The 21,127-nt window shown below is 36.9% G+C and overlaps 1 protein-coding gene across 3 annotated transcripts in view; it reads left to right on the forward strand.

The window, feature by feature from the left end:
* The window catches only part of ERC2 (ELKS/RAB6-interacting/CAST family member 2), an 836,521-nt gene that overhangs the window by 431,585 nt on the left and 383,809 nt on the right, over window positions 1-21,127 (forward strand). For all 3 annotated transcript variants that reach the window (XM_065550998.1, XM_065550999.1, XM_065550997.1), the window contains exon 15: window positions 6,178-6,313. In XM_065550998.1, the coding sequence (XP_065407070.1) occupies window positions 6,178-6,313 (136 nt within the window). The remainder of the gene's footprint in view (window positions 1-6,177; window positions 6,314-21,127) is intronic.

Below are 21,127 nucleotides of genomic sequence, written 5' to 3' on the forward strand. Positions count from 1 at the left end.
ATTTGTCTCAGCCTGGGGGAGTTCAGTTTATCATACTCCAGTTACTGTTTTGTGTAACTCAAAACATGATTGAATTAACCAAAGGGTGATTTAAGCAGGAAAATTTTTGATTGTGTTGCTTAACTGAGCTGAGAAAATAAATTGCTGTGAAGAGGGTTGTGCTTTTTAATATATACAACAACATGGAATGTTGGCAAGCATATGCTTTTCTTGCAAATTCTATTTTCTGGTCTTAGAAGTTGAGTATAAAAGAAACAGGTAGTAAATGGGCCTCGAGTCAGGTTACCTTATCTGTGTGTCTCTGTTAATCATCTAACTCCAACAATATAGCACAAGTTTAGTACTACTGTACAGTGCATCTGTCTTTCCAAATGTATTAGTTTTTTGGCTTTATCTTTGTCTTTTTTTTAATTTGTCTGTTTTTTTTATCCTTATAGCTCTGTTTTATCTTTATTTATTTTTCATTAATGGATACCATCCTGTCTTAGTCTTGAACTGTTTTCTGTATGCATATATCTTTGATTTCTTAAATATGTTTTGAAAATTACAGGAAGATGAGCTAAATTCATAGTTAATTCTTAACACATTTCAGATAAGAAATAAAACAACTAGAGAAAACATACATGTCATAGTACTGAAGCAAGCTACATCGAATTTACCAGTTTGCTAAAAAAGTGGTCACATTGGAGCTGAGGGTTTCAGAAAAGGAAATGAATAGGGAAATTGCACAGCACACTTGTTGCTTTTAGTTCACTGAGTGCCTTGTTTTATTTCAGAGTTCTGTTCCCCATTTTGTAAATATCACTGTTGTTAAGTTTGAAGCTGTTAAGCTCTCACCTTCCATTCTGAAGCTCCCTTGGTGAAAACCTAACATTCCTGTACCATTACTTCATCTGTATCAAGTTCTCTGATACCCTGGATAGCAATTTTGTTGGCTATCCTATAAAAGTGAAGGGTATTGAGCTTCCCAATAGCCGGCCTAAATTGAGCAGCATTTAGGTCATGATAGCTTCCGTTTCCATTTAATGCAATAAGTTACTCTTCCAACTGAGAAAGAGAGAGACATTAAGGAGGGCTGGAAACATTGCAAAGCTGACTGAATGATCATAAAATATATTAATGCATCTCCACAGACAGCTTCATCAACAACAGCAATAGTTTGTGCAAAAAAAAAAAAAAAGCTTTGTTCTCCTGCAAGCATTGGTGAAAGCAGGGTCTTTGTCACTGATCATTGCTCCATACAGTAAAAAGATAAAGAAAACTAACAACACAAACACAGAGTTCTTTCTTTCTGGGTCAATCTCTAAAAATAAAAGTTCTCTTGTTTTTATTATTTTGCTTCCTAGATATTATCATGAAAACCCTTTGATAAAAGCGATTGTGTTGGAAATAATTATATAGAAGGACTTAAATCACTGAAAGTTCAAATACCAACCCATGTGTTTAGCTTTAGGGGAATTTCAGTTTGTCAAAAATGGTCACGAAACATATGAAAATACTGTATTCTAAGAGGCCGATTATCCACTTGTTAGTAAGCAAATTTACATGTGCATATCTGTGTGTGATATTTTGGTACATGCACATCTGCATTTTAAATTGAAAGATTCGAAGGCCTGTGCACCAGATCTTTCTGTAGGATTGTACTTATTTGAAATGCACTTACTGGGGCAGGAAATGAGTCTTTGTCTCATTAAATTGGGTGCATGCTCAGCCAAATTATGAGCTAGATTGTAACCTTACGATCTGACCTCACTGAAGGGTGATGCATAGTCCAGTGCCCCAGAAGGAGACCAGAGAATTAATTGGGAATCAGAGTCACAATCCTCCCCTGTTCTCTCCCTTGTTCTGGAGAGAAGTTATTTTAACTCTTTTTGTAGAGCAGCTTCTTCCCCTGTTGTGTCCCAACTAACTACTCTGGCTGGCTAGTGGTGGGTGGGGAGAGAGCAGAGGAGAGGGAAGGTCCTACTCTTCCACCCCTTCCTCACTCACTTGCTCACAGCAAGGAGTGTCAGGCAAATAGCTCTTGTTCTTTCTGTCTCTCTCTCCACTGCAGCTGGCTCTCCACTGCAGCTGGAATCACAGTCTCAGAAGTTATGAGTGGGAGGTAGGAGGGGGCCTTATTCCCTATTCCTTATCTGCACAGCAGAGTAAGGGTTGTGTCAATCTTGCCCACTGAGGGTGACCTCATTCTGTGAGTAGTCCCGCTAATGTGAGTAGCACCATTGAGTGAAAGTAGAGTGGCAGAATCTGGTCCTCCGTGAGAAAGGATTATACAGAAGTTAGTCCTCACTGGGTAAGTCTACACTGCAATTAAAAACACGCAGCTGGCCCATGTCAACTGTCTCAGGCTGCGGGGCTCGGGCTAAGGGGCTGTTTAATTGTGGTATAGACATTCGGGCTCAGGCTGCAGCCCGAGCTCTGGGAACCTCCTACTTTCTGAGATCCTAGGGCCCAAGCTCCAGCCCAAGCCTGTCTACATCACAGTTAAACACCCCCTTAGCCCGAGCCCTATGAGCCTGAGTCAGTTGGCATGGGCCAGCCATGGATTTTAACTGCAGTGTAGACATGCCCAATGAGGCCACAATCCAGCAAAGAGTGTGATTAGACCGTTTAATGTCATTGGGATTACTAATGTGCTTAAAGTTGCACACCTGCTTGAGCGCTTTCTTGAATAGGGACGGGAGTGCACAAGAGAGAGCATTCCAGAGACTTCTAGCAATATAGTTTGATTATATTTCTTTTTTATTTAAAAAATAATTAAACAAATATACAAAATACCCACAATCTAGCAGAGTCTCTCAAAACCTTTCTCAAGAAATGGTTAGTTGTGCATTTTAAGTACCCAGTTGTCAAGGAATGTCAGTGGGGTTTCCACTTGCAACCTTAATTCTATTTTGTATATGCATATTAGAATGCAATCTTTACTGTGAGCTCTGAGATTACTGTACTAATGCTATGCAAATGTACTGACCTTTACTGCTAAACATCCACCATCCATTTGTCTGATTATATATTGCCTCTTATCATAACCCTATACAGTGATCTGTCCGGAGCATGGATTGTCTTTGATTTGTTTGTATAGTGCCTAGCTCAGTTGGGCCCTAATCCCGGATTGGGGGATGTAGGCACTACTGCAATACAAATAATAATATTCAGATGATCAAAAACTCTTTCTTAAATAATACATTATAACTTTCATACGTATTTTTCTACAGCCTTTGTAAAGTGCCTCTTTCACACAGTGAATGAGGCAGAGCTCTGCATATCAGCTTTGCATACTTACATTTGTATGAAGTTCAGCAGTTCTCTTACTGTCATATACTATGTAGTAGTCAATAACAGAAGGTGCTACATTGTCTAAAATTCTAGAAACATTTGTATGTTCTATTGTATAATCTGAGAAATAGCATGGGATGATGTAATACTGCCACCTAATTTCCCATCTTCCCTCCATCTCTCACAGGATCAGGACATGCAGGTGAATGATGGCAGACACAGGGATGGATTTAAGTGGCAGGCTGTAACTTTATTAACTTAACATGGGGAGGTGTGCTGTATGTCCCACATCTCTCATGTACCAGGCATTGAAGTGATTTCAGTGCAGGGGTTACAGGACTCCCAACATACGACCCATAATTTAGAATAGACCATTCTCAGCCTATCTCTAGAATTCAGCTCACTTCTGAATCCTCTCATCCTACCTCCTGCAAAGGGGTAGAAGGAGGATACAAAAGGAGTCTGTGAAGACTTCAGGCTCTCTCTTTCCACAGACACAAGGTCTACCAGTGAAACTCAGGTCTTTATTATCTTCAGAAGCTGGCACTTTCAGCTTTTATCGGCACTGGATACCAGTTATTCCACTCTGCACTGTAACCAAAACCAATCACCAAGAAACAAACTGTTATATGTTGGCATCCATCATTATACAGAGAGGGAGAAACTCTGAGTAATGATCTGTAAAGGATAATGTTCCAGTTTCTTACTCTGCCATCTTAACTTCTAATTGATGTAATATAAAGCATTTATACAGTCTCGCTCTAGTAATATATAAAAATTACATTGTGTGAAAGAACATTGCATTGCTAAGGATTTAGCAGGAGGTCTTCCCCAGTTCTGGAAGGAAAAAAGGGAACATGTCAAAAAAGGAAGGAAATTAATATGCTCGGAGTCCTGTTTCAGTCATTGTTAGTTTCTTGTACATCAGTGCCCTTGCCTTCAACAGTATTTAAGAGATAGTCATGTAATCTGGTTGCTGCTGCTTGATCTCAGAATATATGAGATTGCCCAACAAAAGTGGTCTTGGGCCTGATTTTCCATTGCCCTGCACCTTGTGTAGTCCTTTACACCAGTGCAAAGTAAAAGTAAAATGCTATCAAATCATGATGTTAGCCTTTTACACTCATTTTTCACTGTTGCAAATGACTAAGTAAGGTGCTGAAAACAACAAAGAATCAGGCCCTTTTTAGTTTTGCTCGTGGAAAAATAGAGGTTTCAGCTCCGTTGTCTACCAAATTTCTTTTCAGAATAGCAAAGCCCTTCTTCAACCTCTGTGGCTGGACTGAGATCTGGGGAAAATTCATTTAATTTTATAGTACTTGCAGTAAGCAGAGTTCTATATCTCTGATCAGACAACATTGTTCCCTGAAACTTTTTAAGGCTTTTCCTAGTAGAAATACCGTAGGCTATTTTCAAGTAGTGTTAGTTTTTAATTTAACTGCTTTTATAAATTCTTACTCTTACATAGTTACTGGTGATTTTTCCATTAATAATAATAGATTATCTGCTGTATAATGGTGCTGTACTTACAAATTTGTTCTATGCCATTCTTTTCTAATGTGTTTTCCTGGAGATTCACATGAAAGTTATAGTGTAAATAATAAATGACAGGCGCCATCGTGGGAAGTAGGTGGCGCTGTCAGTAGAAAACACAATTAAAATTATAAAACATGGCCCAATTGTTGCAGCAGCCTAATATCTGTGCAGCAAATGTACATTGTAGCTAGATCTTTTCTTAAAGTGTCCACTTCAGAAGCAACTGGGGAATTTCCTTATAGGCACTGGAAAATATCCCCTTCATTTGGCAAAAAAGGATTAGCCTGTAGATCTGATTAGGAATTTGCACATGACTTTATTATTATATAGATAAAAAGAAGCAAATTCCTCAGAATCAAAAGAAAGTCAAAGAAAATAATATCTAGTAACCCAAGCAGGTAGAAAATGCTGCTCTAAGAATTTTTTTAGAGCTTGACATGACAGTTGCTGACGATGTAGGATAAATAGCAAAAAAACAAACAAACCTGTGTTTTACTCCATTCATCCAGGGAAATATTCTAAGTACAAGAAGCAGGAGAATTCCGAATATTTTAATAAATAGGATTCATAGTGAAATATGAGTCAACTTTGAAACAATTTAATAATATAATTTTTAGCTTAAGTTGAGCTCAGTCTTAACAAAATAAAATGTTTAATTCTGAGAAAATATTTCTAATTTCATGAAATGCTAGCCAGAAATTGATTTATTTACCTAATTCCTTTGTAGAAATCAGAATTATGTCATTTAAAAACATAAGGCTCCTCTGGTTTACATCTTTTCCCCCCCAAAAGCCACCCCTAAATGAACTGTAAAAATATGAATGTGCAGCATACTTCAGCAAACAGCACAGCTGGAACATTCAGTATTCTTTACCTATTATTTCCCTGTATATTAATTATTAAATATTACTGCAAGGCCCAATCCTGTAATCCTTATTCAGGCAAAACTGTCCGTGAAACCAATACCTGTATGAAGACTGCAGGATCCAGCCCATTGTCAGAAACTATTCTTTTTGAAGCAGGCAGCCAAACATACAACAAACTCTTTGAAAAAAATTATCTCTACTATGTTGTGTGACAGCAATATCATGAGATTATACATCTTTTTTAGCATAAAGAGTGTTTGGAATATGACTTGTGAGAAGGTTTTAAAGATGAAAATAATCTATGGGCCAGAATATTTGTTTTATCATTGGAAATTTCATTTCATCTAGACCATTTTGATATATCATTTTAAAAACAGGATAAAATGTTATGTTTTAAAGCTGACATCTGGTGATAAATCATATTCACAAGTTTAAATTGTAGCAAGAGATACGTGATTGTAGCCATCAGCATTAACGGGCATATGCATACAATTCTTAGACATATGAAAGATCAAAACAAGAAAGTGGCCAATCTGAAGCACAATCAACAAATGGAAAAAAAGAAGAATGCTCAGTTGCTGGAAGAAGTTCGTAGGCGAGAAGACAATATGACAGACAACTCTCAGCACTTGCAGGTGAGCTGATTTATTAATTCATAATTGTATGCTGGTTTATTAATTACACTTTAAAACTGCCAGAAAAAGTATTTTCCAATGTATGTGTTGTTTCAAAGATGCATAATGTGTCTGAACATAGTGATCACTCAACTCCCGTCAGAGGAGGCATTCATAAACTCACAAGATTAGGTCCAATATGTGCTAGAAGGGGATCTTCCATGTAATGCAGACTAAGAAGACTCCGAATGAGAATTTGCTAAATACATTCAATATTAATCATAGATATGAAATTCTGCACCCAGTTATACCTATGTGACCCTACTTATGTACAGGGCCGGCTCCAGGCACCAGCGTAGCAAGCAGGTGCCTGGGGTTGCCAATGAAGAGGGGGGCGGCACGTCCGGCCGTTTGTCGGCGGAGCCGTCACTGCCTCTCGGAGTGAAGGACCTGCCGCCGAATTGCCGCCGATCGCGATCGTGGCTTTTTTTTTTTTTTTTTTTTTGCTGCTTGGGGTGGCAAAAACACTAGAGCCTGTCCTGCTTATGTATAAGTAATTTGGAGGAATGCTGAGTGGAATGTATTGGTCTTCTCTTCAGTGTAACTTCATTTTCCCTTAGTGTAAATGAAAGAAGAAAATTCCATTTCCATTTCCTGACTTATCTCAAAATGAAAGGAATGTGAACGTATTTTTTGGTTTATGTGTTTTTTCTCTGTAAAATAATTACAGAATGTTAAGCATTCTATTATTCTTACATATATATATATATATATATATATAAACATTCAAAGATTTAAAAAACAAGTATCACAAGGAAAAAGCAGCGCCTTCATAAACCAGCAGCTCCTCATTTTTAAAGACAGGTTTTTACCTTGGTTTCAGAAGAGTTTATACAGTTAATGGATCATCAAAATTCAGAGATAAAGATTCTGCAAGATAATCAGCTGATACAATTCAGTGATACAGTGTGTACAGAAGAAGTTATATTGTAGCAGAGACTAACACATAATTTTGATGCCTGCGTTCAGTTATTATTTAGCCTTCTCTGACAATTGACTAAAAATAACCTCTGATCAAAAGTATCTAATATTACAAAAATCTGTGAACCACCTGGGGGTACCTGGAATCAGTATCTATAGGTAAAGTTTAAGTTACAGTACTCCAGGTGCTTGTTTGCTTGATCTGGTGGTATAATGGCTCCCTGAATGGTTTCATCTAATAGATGAAATTTGGCCTGCATATGCTTTGTACTGTATTGTGTTTCCAGTGTGTCTGTGTGCAATATGGAGAATTTAACACCACTATTTGCTACCTAGTGTTAGCTCCACAGCTGCTAGGTATGTCAGAATCAGATATAGGAGATTATATATCATCCAAGTTCTTGGAAATTTTATAAATTGCAGTGCTGTATACTGCACTGTACTATACTATCTGTTTTTTTTTAAGAAATCTTGAAGTTTATGTAGGCTTACCATGGTTAATTTTAAGTTAATTTTTCCCAATAATCAGAATCTGATTTAACAGCCTGAGAGCGCTTTATTTTTTCCATTGAGAATTCAGAGGCTGTTGTGGTGGAAACATCCACTAAAATATAGTTTCAGAACTCTCTTTCTGAGTCTTTGATGTGCTACCCTCAGAGAATACCATGTGGAGCTTTCATGTCTCTCTCATTTTATCTTCTTAGATATAATTATAATGTGCCCATCAAATAGTACCAGAGTGATACCTTGGCTGAATTTTCAAAGAATAAACTCTGCCTTGGATATATCCCTCTTCTGCAACTCAGTTGCTATAAACATTTGCCAGTAATTAATTATGAAAATGTTAAATAATTAAGAACTATTATTTTAATATTAAGGTTCTTTATATTAATTACATTAATTTTTCATTTAAAATCTATATTTTAGAAGTCTACATGAGGCAGAAATAAATGTCAACTATAATGTGTTAATTCCTGTATAATAGAACAAACTTACCTTGAGAAGGAATGCACAAGCTGTGGTTATCGTTATCAGGAAATTAAAAGATGTGGTGTTTCTGTCCTGGGTGTGTTTACAACCTTTGGATGCTTGTTTCTGTAAACAGCAATATACCCAGTAATAGTATATTTGGCATATTGTAGGTAAAAAGAGGGGGAAGTCTGATACAATTGTTCAGAAAAACTGAATGACCTCTTCCTAAATGGAAAATGCTTTAACTTTCTCTAACATGAGGGCCTTATTCACATGGGACAGTGATCGGCAGGTTAAAAAGGCATTAAAAGATCCGACAAAACAAAAAAGAGGTTAATCTCTCTTAGACTTGGCTTTTGCACTGGTCCTTGAAAGTTACATCACTGTTGGTAGCTTGATTTCTGAACCACTAGGTGCCTTCTGACTTCACTGAAAGTTGAAGGTTCTGAGCATCTTGAAGGAGATGCTCAACACTTTGCAAGATATATTGTAATGTGAGTAAAAGTCAGTGATACCAAATCTTTATTTATAACTTGGGAAGTGACATTATAGGGCATCTTGATCAGAGTAGTATCCATGATGTAGAGTTAGACTCCGCATTGCCCTAAGTGCACATATGACGGGTCAGGGTACAATGAGCTTCCATCTCCCTTTGGGCAGTTGCAGTCCCTGCTTTCAGGAGGAGTGCTGGACTGTTCCTTCTCTACTCCCTTAGAAGTTAAAAGGAGGTGAGACCATCGCTTTACCCTTTCCCACCACAAAGCACTAGCCAGCAGATCTATCTGACTGCACAGGGCTTATTGATATCCTGAACCACCACAAAGGCCTTAGAAGCTGACCTACAGCTTCTGTGTGCCTGAAGCTCTGGGACAGACTCTGCTGCAGAATGCTTATCAGTGCTTTCTCTGGGAAGAGGCAGCTCAACACTGCTCTTTACTGTGGCACAATCTAACCCATAAGTAAGGTGATCAGGGTCAGTGCTAGTGTTGTGTTCTGTTTCAATGAAATCCAAGTTTTATCTAGTTTTACTAGTACCCATTGCTGACTGGCCATCTGGATAACTTTTCCTCACTCCTTGCTCTGACTTCTTTCTGTCCACTCCCTGTTGATGTCTGTTGTGCTTTCACTGAACTGGCTGTATTCTCCTTCTGCTGTCCGCTTCCTCAGTGAATTAGACTGGCTCTCATTCCATTGATTAGGGGTGCAAAGCAGGTTGGATTAAAGGGCAAGTGTTCAAAAGCAGGTAAGTGAGGAATAGAGATCTCATAGAAACCAATGTCAAATGTAAAAGAAATCTTTGAAATGTGAAATGGAGATCTTTTGGAAATACAAATGACTATGTTTATAGAAAAGACTAGACTGACCCAGAGTGCTGGCAGTAGCTCAGAGGTGATTTTGATTGACATCTGAGGCATCTGACTGAAGGTGATTTTGACTTAAAACTTTAGCACCTGGTCATATTAAATAATTTAATTTATTTGGCATAATATAAATACTCCTGCAAACTTAGTTACAAAGAATCTGGCTGGAGGGATGCAGTACAGCTGCTTTCTGCAGGTCTCTGAGTTTTTGACTACATTTGTGAGCATGCTGAATTTCTACTGTTTGGCTTTTGCTTTCTAATATCTCTGTTCTGAATGATATATATTGTAAATTAATTAGATTATAATGAGGTAACTTGTGTCCACTCATTTTCTCTCCCAGTGAGGAATTAGCCCACTGCTGGAATATGGATATTTGTTATCAATTGGAAGGTATGATAATACCTTATATCAGTAGATAGAATTTGAACCTGTGTGGCTTCTGCTTAAATCCTTTATAGTGAAATGGGCACATAGTGAATTCATAGATGTGATTTTAGTGTTGTCCCAACTAACAACCAGATAAAATGGAAAACATAGTCCATCTTTATATTAAGGTTCCATTCATAAATAGTATATAAATGGTTAATAAATTATTAATGGATGTTTTAATACATGGTGAATCAATTCTTATACATTACTATAGAGTCCAATAGCTCAATATGTTGCTTTATTCATGTGGCTTATATCCATCTGTAACACCTTCTACTGAATGTGCTTATAACACATATTACTCATGTCTGTTATATGCTTATAACATCTGTTAATAATTTATTAACCTTTTATAAACCATTTATAAATGCAACCTTAATGTAAAGAGTGACCTAAAATTCTTTGACCAAGTATAATAGATTCTTGATACTATGTGAGGCCATAGCCAGCTGGCTGTGGCTCCAAGGGTCTAATATGTCAGTTCAGGACATATCCTGTGCTGGAGCACAGTGTAGCTCTGGCTAGATCCCCTTTCTCCCCAGGCAGGGCTCCTACACTGGGAGCTGGGAAGGAGTTGGTGTGGGAGACCATAGAGCTGGCTCAAGGTGCTTGGAGATTCCCCTAGAGCAGTGGTTCTCAAGCAGGGGCACGTGTACCCCTGGAGGTACACAGAGGTCTTCCAGGGGGTACATCAGCTCATCTTGAAATTTGCCTAGTTTTACACCAGGCTACATAAAAACCACTAGCAAAGTAAAATTTCATATAGACAATGACTTGTTTATACTGCTCATATTCCAGTTGATTTATTTTATAATTATACAGTTAAAATTAGAAAGAAAGCATTGTTTCAGTAATAGTTTGTATTTTTATATCTGGTTTTGTAAGCAAGTAGTTTTTAAGCGAGGTATAACTTGGGGTTACGCAAGACAAATCAGACTCCTGAAAGGGGTACAGTGGTCTGGAAAGGTTGAGAGCCACTGCCCCAAGGGAAACCCAAGGAAATCTGTTAGCTGGGTTTCCATCTAGTTTACACAGCTGGAGCAGGGACAGAGGTTCTGTCCCTAAATCTGCAACTGCTTACTTGCTATGTCACAGGTTTCAGGAAATTCAGAAGTCAGTAGTTTCTGTGAAACCTCAGCCTCACAACAACATCAGTTTCTTCCTGAAACTTATAGGTCTCATGGCATCCTGTGCATATACAATACTTCTCACTTGGCTAAGGATGAGGCACCTTTAAAGCTGGTTAAGCATTGAGTATCTTCCTTGGCTTGACAATCTCCAGACTTTAGTGATCATGTCTCAGAAGATTCTAGACCCCTATTGTGGTGGACAGTACCTGAGGATCAATTCGATCTCCCTTAGCTGTCAGTTTAAATTGTGATTGATGCTTCAGGCATAACTTTAGGGTCATATTTGGACTGCTATAAAATTTAGGGGCCTTCAGAATAATGTCTTGGAAATTAAGGTTACTTATATGGTTTTCAGAGCTTTCCTTCCACAAATCAAGGGCAGACCTGTGCGAATCTTGAGACACACCATGTAGACACTGACACATATTACAGAAATAGTAAGAGAGGGAGGAGCTGCCCTTGTCCATTTTGTCAAGAAGCTGCGTGACTTTGAGAATGGTGTATCAGGCATCCCCTCTCTTCCCTGGCTCTTCATCTGTCTTGCAAGCAGATGACTTGAGCAGAAATTATAGTGATCAACATGCATGGTCTCTTAAACACTTTGTGGTGACTCCAGTCTTTCATGGATGAGGGACTTCTTAAATACTTCTCTTTATGGCAAGTGGGAACAAGAAATATACTTGTTTGGGTCTACAGGATAACAGGGATGCTGGTTTTCTGTCTGGTAAAGGCAGTTGTACACATTCCTTCCTCTACCATTGGTATTATAATACTGATAAACGGGAAAAGAACTGTGCTGGAGTTGGGGGTGTAGCTCTGTATATTTCTTTTTATTGAACATTTGGTTGCATGAGGGATCAAGGCCATTGCTTTTTGGAGGGTCATGACATCAATGCCAAAAGTGCATAGGCCCCTAGGAAAACTTGAAAGTGGGTATACTAGTAATCTGTGTATAAGACTGCAGCTACTACTGTTGGTAAGTACCCTCTCTTTCTCTTTAAAAAACCAGTAATTCCTGCTACATTTTAAACTTTATATTAGACTAAATTATGCAGTTTATTGTGGATATGGAATCAACAGGTGGCTATTTGAAGAGTATCTCATGTGCTGCAACAACAATATTAAACAATGGAAATTTACACATAATACTATACAAATTGTTCTTATCAAATAAAGTAAATCATCAGAATAACTTTCATAGGAAACAATTCTACTTGTGCCTGATTATACATCTTATAAATGTAGAATTCCCACTATAAAATTTGAACAAAAACATGACGTATTATATTCATGCTGAGCACAATAACTCAATTGTGTGTGTGTGTATTTATCTAAACAACAACACACATACATCTCCCAAGGTAGATTTTTGGGCCAGCAGGAAGAGAGAAGTAAAAAATGTTCATTGCCTATTTTGTTCTGATCTGTTCAACTTCAAAATCTGTTTCTGTCATTTCCCCCTCAGATTTGTCTTTTGAAATTTTTTTTGCCTCCTCTGTAAATTTAAACAAGTAAGTTCATAATAATTCTCCTGAAAGCAGGTTGAGTAGAAGAGAGCAGAGGACCATGTCATGAAGAGAGATTTTTCTTTGCAGCAAAACATTTCCTTTTCTTTAAGAGTAAAGCGGTATACGGTCCAGGTTAATCCGGAATATCATAATCTGTGATTTCAGTTTATCCACTCTACTATTGCTTTAAGTGAATTGTTCTGCAGCTATTTTCAGGCAAGCAAATTGGTTCTAGGTTTGTAAAAGTATGATTCTCGCCATGTGAAAGTCTGTAGACACCCATTCAATTAAATTAGGTCCCAAGTGATTTAATTCAGCACAAAACTGTTTCGTGCTCTACAATTCCATTTCCTCTAGGACCCCAACAATCCTTAAATCTTGAATTCTGTATTTATTTACCAGTTTGTTGACACATCGGTATAATTTCTACCACTCTAACAGCACTAGAAATATAAGATACATTGAAGACAGAATGTGTTGTCACATCTCATCTCTCTAGTCTTCTTAAATTAAAATATAACCAAAACCTAACCAAGCGGTATACCTGATGTACATTTATTATGGTATGCTCTAGAAGGAATTTTCATTCTGACATGTCAAAAACAGGTATATTAAAATGTTTATAAAAAGAAAAGATTTGAAGATGAGATGAAGTATCACAAACAAAAATGAATACAACAGTGTAATCTATTTAGAGATAAAAGAAGCCGTGTGACTGTAGTACACAGATATCAGTATGCATTTCTGAATTTTCAAACAAGGCAGGATGAAATCCCATCCATGAAGTTACAGCTTTGTAGTGATTAGTATTGAAACACATACTGCTCCCATTTTCAGGACTTTCAAAATCATAAATTATTGTATTCAAAGTTAGTTTTAACTTAGGCCTTGGCTACACTTACCCGCTAGTTCGGCGGCTGGCAATCGAACTTCTGGGTTCGACTTATCGCGTCTAGTCTGGACGCGATAAGTCGAACCCGGAAGTGCTCGCCGTCGACTGCGGTACTCCAGCTCGGCGAGAGGAGTACCGCGGAGTCGACGGGGGAGCCTGCCTGCCGAGTGTGGACCAAGGTAAGTTCGAACTAAGGTACTTCGAACTTCAGCTACGTTATTCACGTAGCTGAAGTTGCGTACCTTAGTTCGAATTAGGGGGGTAGTGTAGACCTGGCCTTAGAGACAAGCTAGGTGAGGCAATCTTTTATTGGACCAACTCTGCTGGAAGAAGGGACAAGCATTTTAGCTTCACAGAGCTTTTTCGCAGGTCTGGAGAAGATAACCAGAGTGTCACAGTTAAAACAAGGTGGGATAGGTTGTTATGAATAAGAGGTTCACACATGCAGTAGGAATAAACCACTTAGAATAAACTCTGCAATTAAGAGTTAGCATAATTCACCCCTTTACTGGGAACTAAAAACCATGGACTTAACAGAGACACTAGTTTTATGGCTTATCACAACAATTTGTAACACAGCCTTAATTGCTCACTTCATGCTAACAGATCTCTTGCAGCATGTGTGAACCCCTTATGCTTAACAATCTGTACCACCTTGCATTTAGCTTGGACACTCTGGTTACCTCCTCCAGACCTAACAAAAACTCCGTGAGGCTTGAAAGCTTGTCTCTTCCACAAACAGAAGCGGGTTCAATAAAAGATATTACCTCAGCCACCTTGTATCTCAAATATCCTGGGACCAACATGGCTACAATGACACTGCAAACAACAACGTTTTTAACTTATGCATTTATCTGAAATTGGATCTGTATCCATCTCAGAAAGATGTTGTAACATATTGAATGTTTTAATCATTCTGGTTATTTTGTGTAAATACAATTTTTGGCTTTTAGTCATTGGCTTTCATTGTGGGGGAAGAAGGAGCTGAGGTTAGGATTTTGCCTTTTAGGATACAATTACTCCCTGATCTTCCCTCATTGTGCAGGGGGGAACTGCATAGTGTGTTATACTTTGGTTGTTTCAGTCCTTCTCTACAGCCTGCTAGCTACACAAAGATGGGGTGGCGAAAGGGAAAGGATTGAGAAGAGAATTAGCCCACATTCTTCTCTCCCTTCCCCACTGAATTTTAAGTGATGCATACCCGGGGGGAACAAGTGTATTAGACTTTGGACTTTGTGCATGTTGTGTAAGTGGTGGGGGAAAGGCTGTTTGTGCCTTCCCCTCGGCATAAAAGCCATGGACAATCTGGACTCTTGTCTGGAGAACTTCTAACACAGTGGCTGACAGCATAGGTTAAAAAGCTACTTACATTTTGGAAGATGGCAGAATTCAGGTGGCTCACAATACATATAAAAAGATTGTTTTCCTTTCTTCACTCATGAATTAATACAAAAATTAGAGAGATGTGGTAAGGATCTGTAGGCAGAATTTGCGAGTATGTCAGGTTTCAAATATATCAGCGTTAGAATTAGAAAAGAGGCCTCCTTTAAAGCTTCTGAAAAACTGTTTTGGAAAAATGTGGGTAATAAGTTAATTTATTATTATTAAAATGAATGACAGTTTTGCTACCCTGAACCAGGTACCTGTGCTACCTGAACATATCTGTGGTGAAAGCTGCAGTTTAAGAAAAGATTATAAATCCCGAGGCTCATTACTACACTTGGTGCTTTAGAGCTCTAATTTAGTAGCATAGCCTACAGAGAAGTATTTTCAGCACAAGCTTCTTTTCTGTTTTTCACACTAATTTTTCATTACTTAAATTGGATACATTTTTTCAGGTCTTGGCAAATTCTTTTTGGATAAACAAGCCAATTTCAAGTCCAAATGGGCAATATTTGTAATTTTTGGCTTTCTCCATATACTGTCTATTGAGTTAATGAACTAACATATGAAGAAATGTAAAAGCCAATATTTTATGCCAGTTTTCTGTAATACATCTGCAAAATTCTTTTCAATTTATTGCCTGAAAAGTGAAGTATGTTCTTGTATGCTTCCGTTTTCAAATTATAGGTTCCTTAGGGATTGTAAAGTTTCTTCTTTTCCACTGGTTAAGCTGAAGTGTGATCAGTTTAAAAAAAATAAGGAGCATATATGTATTGAATATTTTTACCCTTTATAAAACAAGAGGTATGAACGGAAAGAGCCTAGCATGGTAGATTACACAACTGTGCACATCAATGATTTGTTCCTGGGCACTTCCTTTCCCATTTCTCTGCTTCTCTAATTATAGTTGAATTTTGCCAGGATAGGAAGTGTAACTAATAACTTCAACCTCAAAAATGTCCAGGCCTCAGCAAAAGGTATAGTTTATTATGAATTTCACACAGTTCACTGAGGAGTTTTTCCTTCAAATATTTGGGAGGGGGGGAAGCAGTTGCATTTTTGAGAGCATTCATCTTGTATGTATACCTATAATATGCACATATTTATCATATATATTTTATTTGTTCTTTAAATTGAGGAAATTACCTCAACTACAACGTATTGTTCTTATTTTGATGTTGTATACTTTGTACTGCGATTTATGATGGAAGTCATAGAAAAGCTGAATCTGCTTCTGATGATTTATTGCAATAAGTTTAAAAAATAGCATACATACAAAATCAGAATAAAAAAAAAAAATACATTTAAAGACACAGATACCTTACATACATTTGAATATTAATTCAGATTGTTAACTTGAATGAACACGTAGGCATTTTTTTTTCTTGGCCAGTGGAGGTTCCATAAGTTCTGGATAAATTCCATATGTGTTGCTGAAATGTGTGTTGAACTTCAGCCTATGTTTTAAGATTATACTGAAGAGAATTTTTCTAAAAGGTTTCAGATGAAGAAAAGTTCTAAACTATTTGAGAGTCTACAGAGGGCAGAAAGGTTGATTGGTAGGTCTGAGGATCAATACCAGAAGTGTTTTTCTTCTTTTGGGATTTGCTTTGACATTTGTTTTCATTGCACAGTGTAATTCCCAGAAGCCAAAACTACTTTTGTTATAAAATGTCCCTATAGACAATCTATGAAAATCATATTTGAAGATCAGTTTCTAGTAGACTTGCAGTCTCTTAAAATCCTTCTTTCTTTGTAGTAATTGATAGACTGACAGAAATGACAGTGTTCTGTACAGTGTATTTTTAACTGACCATTTACAAAAATATGTAATATCTTATAACTACAATTGTTTTTTCATTTCATGTATTTTTTTTCTTCACCATCAGTTATTTACATACACATATTCAATAACTTGAATATAATTCTTAAAAACATGTTAATCTCCTTCAGAATTTGTGACTTAAGCCAGGAGAACTATAGAACATTACGAATACTTCATTATAACAACAATGGTAATATTATATGCACTTCTGGAGCATCTTTCATCTAAAAGTTTGAATGTAGATTTCCCTATCTTAGCAGTGTATCAGAAATCATGATTTTTCTTATTTATTTATTTGTTTGGCAAGCAAACCCAATATATTGGTCAATGTCAGAGGACAGGATACTGAGCTAGATGGACCTTTGGTCTGACCCAGTATGGCCATTCTTATGTACTATGATTTTAGGTGGGATTGCCCAAAGTAACACAGCAGAAATAGACCTAAAACCTGGATCTCCTGACTTTTAGGGCTTAAATCCATTAAGCAATACAGTAAGATATCCTGATATCACAAACGAGGTTTTACTCATATATTCCAGTTACAGTTACTTTAAAATCTATGAAAAATTATTTGAAAATATTTGCATGTTTCATTAAAAACATTTCTAATGACTTTCTAATAAGGGTACAGTTTATAGAACACATGCTTTAATAAACATTTTGAAAGATGTCTGTTATATGTATATGAATGGGCACTTTAAGAAAAATAGTTATTGGAAAAAAACCCAAAACAATAAGAAACAGGGAAAATTTAATGTGATACACCTTTTTTCCCCCCTCTGAGTATTTATGCAATAACTCACACATGTGGGACTCCTGTAATCTCCAGGGGGCAATCATATTCAACGTGTATCAAAAGAAATAGTTCAGTTAAACCAACTCTCCCTACCAGCAATAATTACCACAGGTTTACAGTGAGATATAGTTGCAAAAGGTTAGTCAGTAGGGCATCTGCAAATCAAGTCATATGTCAACTCTACATCAATAACCTCATTATAATAGATGTTAGTATTTCAGCACATCACAGTCCAATATAGCAAAACACACATAGCTAGCTTTTTAATGTTAATTTTGACTTATAACTTGTTCAGTATCTTACTGTTATATATTTAAACACCCCAGATTATATAAATTATAATCAGTGACAAAGACAATAACTTAGACTGAAATTCTGCAAACAAAACTGCAATAAAATGTCTGAACCTATTTATGCAGTTGTCCTTAATTTAACATGAGTTTGGGAAGTTTTATTGTGTAATGTAAAGACCGCTTCATGATGTAGATTATCCTATTTAAGTGGTTTATCAGAAATGATGCTTATACTGAACTTTTTTTGCAAGCAAACCCGTTTTCTTATATTTGCTGACATAATTTTTCAGGTGCTATAAATATAACTAATTAGCTGTATACTGCAAGAATTTCATGGAAAATACTTCGCTTCACTTTCATTCAGATCACAATGTTTTTCTACTTTCTGAAAACAATAAGTGACTAGATTGATAGGTTGTCTGAAGAAAATAGAAGGCTTTGAAAAAACTTTGAGTAAAACAGGCCATATGAGGGTGAAATACCTAATGTCATAATTTCCTTTTGTACATATGTGTGTAGCATATGTTAACCCAGTGTGGCTATTTGTCTCCCTCTAGTGGCTAGACCATGTATGAAGGTTTGTGTGTCCAGTACTGCCTCCAAGCTAAGGCACCTAGTCCATTAGCTTGGAGAAAGAAAGGTTACTTAGTTGAAATGGGCTTTCTTTGAGTAGATTATCAATAGCACAGATCCACACCATCTGCACTCCATCCCAATTGTTTGCACTGTTCATTGATTTCTGAAAAAGTGGGAAGGTGTGAAGGTATGGGGAGGCTGTGCCTCCTACAACATCCCAAAGCTTGAGTTGAAGTCCCTATCTCTCCCAGTAATCAAACCTTTCGGGAGTGTTGCAAGCTTTGGTGCAACATCAGTTACATCCTAAGAATGTAGTGGATGTCCACTGGCAATCTACTTAAATAACTTCAGTTATTAACTGACTTTTCTATCTGTTTTGCTACTGTGATTGGTAGGTAGGTTATGCAAGGTAATAGCTGGTATCTGACTTTCTTACTCATTGAATAAATTATAACTTACCATTATGCAAAGAAGACAAATTAATTTAAAAAACATCCAAAATAGAATTGTATGGTAAAAATAGAGTTGGTAAGATATAACGGACAGATGTGAAGCTGATATGTAATATTGTTATGAATACAGAGATATAACTGTTTTATGAACTCTATATGGGATCTAGTCAGGAATGGGAATTATGGTGTATTGGATTATTAGAATTTCCTGTATGACTGTACTGATCTAATGTAATAAGGGGCTGTGTGAAGAGCAAACAGGAAAACATGAAAGAGCAGTAACTGCCAGTGAGGAAAGGAGAGAACGGAATGAGTAGAGGAATGTTAGGGAAGACATTAGGGCTCCTAACTGGATCTGGAAAATATTGTGTGCTGTATCCGTCCATCACGGGAAAAAGACTCCCTGAGTAGAAATAGATGGGAGCAGATCCTCAAAGGTGTAAATTGTAATCGTCCCATTTTATTAAATGAATAAATTAATTTTAATTGAAAACAATGGAACTATGACAATTTATACCAGCTGAGGATTTGCCTCCAGTGTCTGTGGTTGTGGCCATTGGAGGAAAGAACAGGCAGTTTAAAAAGAGATGAACCAGTTTAAAAAGTTTACTCTGTATATAATTGGTCTGTAGCAATGTTAACTTTTTTAAAATCTTAAACCATATAAAATGTTGCTGAATGGATTCACGTATTAAATGGCATTTTGGGGAATCCAACATACAGAGGAAAGGGCCCACTTGGGATCCCTTATCAAGTTCCAATGAATTTAATAAAAAATTATTTTGGTGTTAAATTAAACATTGGAAATCAAAAGCCAGTCCCAGAGAAATAAAATGAATTGTAATAACTGAAAAAGCAACTTGCAGTTGTAAAATTACTTTTTTATATGTACATGTAAAGAACTGATATACAGTAGCCTGCTTTTATTATGATTATTTTTAGCTGTGAAGTAATTCCCATTGGATGGGGTAAAGGTTTACTTAATTAATATGTAAAGATTTCAGTGTATCCTTGGTTAGATTAAATGTCATCACAAGTTGAAATCCTTATTGACTTTTCAAATAAAAGAAACATAAAACTTTTCACTTGGAATTTTTCCATTCATGTCCTATGTTCCTCTGATATAGATTTGCATAAGATTTTATACTTTGAATTCCTCAAGATGGTCCTGTTTTAAAATTGTGAATGAATTTGTCTCCATTTTTCTTTGAAGGTTAGTTAAAGGTTTTATTGTACTTCATTCTAAGAAATATTTTTTTTAGATTTTCCTCTCTGTGTCTCTGAGGGTATTCTAGGGACATGCCTGCACTAACTGGAAATATTTTAAAGATTGCATTTGTTCCTTGGTTTAGCTAAGGTTTATTTAATAATACTGCAGAATAGCAGCAACTTAGTGAAAGAGGTATTTTACGCTCGTTCTTTAGCCATGTAGCGGTGCCATACTGGTTGGAAAATTGTTCCCAGAGAGTAATTGTCAGTGGTTATGCTGGAAGGGCTCAGTTCTGGGTCCGGTTCTGTTCAATATAATCATCAATGATTTAGATGATGCATAGAGAGTACACTTATAAAGTTTGTGGACGATACCAAGCTGGGAGGGGTTGCGAGTGCTTTGGAGGATAGGATTAAAATTCAAAATAATCTGGGCAAACTGGAAAAATGGTCTGAAGTAAATAAGATAAAATTCAATAAGGACAAATGCAAAGTACTCCACTTAGGAAGGAACAATCAGTTGCACACATACAAAATGGGAAATGATTGCCTAGGAAGGAGTACTGCGGAAAAGGAATTTGGGGGTCATAGTGGGTCACAAGCTAAATATGAGTCAACTGTGTAACGCTGTTTCAAAAAAAGCAAACATCATTCTGGGATGTATTAGCGGGAGTATTGTAAGCAAGACATGAGAAGTAATTCTTCCGCTCTACTCCACACTGATTAGACCTCAACTGGAGCATTGTGTCCAGTTCTGGGCGCCACATTTCAGGAAAGATGTGAACAAATTGGAGAAAGTCCAGAGAAGAGCAACACAAATAATTAAAGATCTAGAAAACATGACCTATGTGGGAAGATTGAAAAAAATGGGTTTGTTTAGTCTGGAGAAGAGAAAACTGAGACGGGACATAACAGTTTTCAAGTACATAAAAGGTTGTTACAAGGAGGAGGGAGAAAAATTGTTGTTCTTAATCTCTGAGGAAAGGACAAGAAGCAGTGGGCTTAAATTGCAGCAAGAGTGGTTT

This window comes from Chrysemys picta, chromosome 7, assembly GCF_011386835.1.
Source record: "Chrysemys picta bellii isolate R12L10 chromosome 7, ASM1138683v2, whole genome shotgun sequence".
In the NCBI taxonomy this organism is placed as follows: domain Eukaryota; kingdom Metazoa; phylum Chordata; order Testudines; family Emydidae; genus Chrysemys; species Chrysemys picta.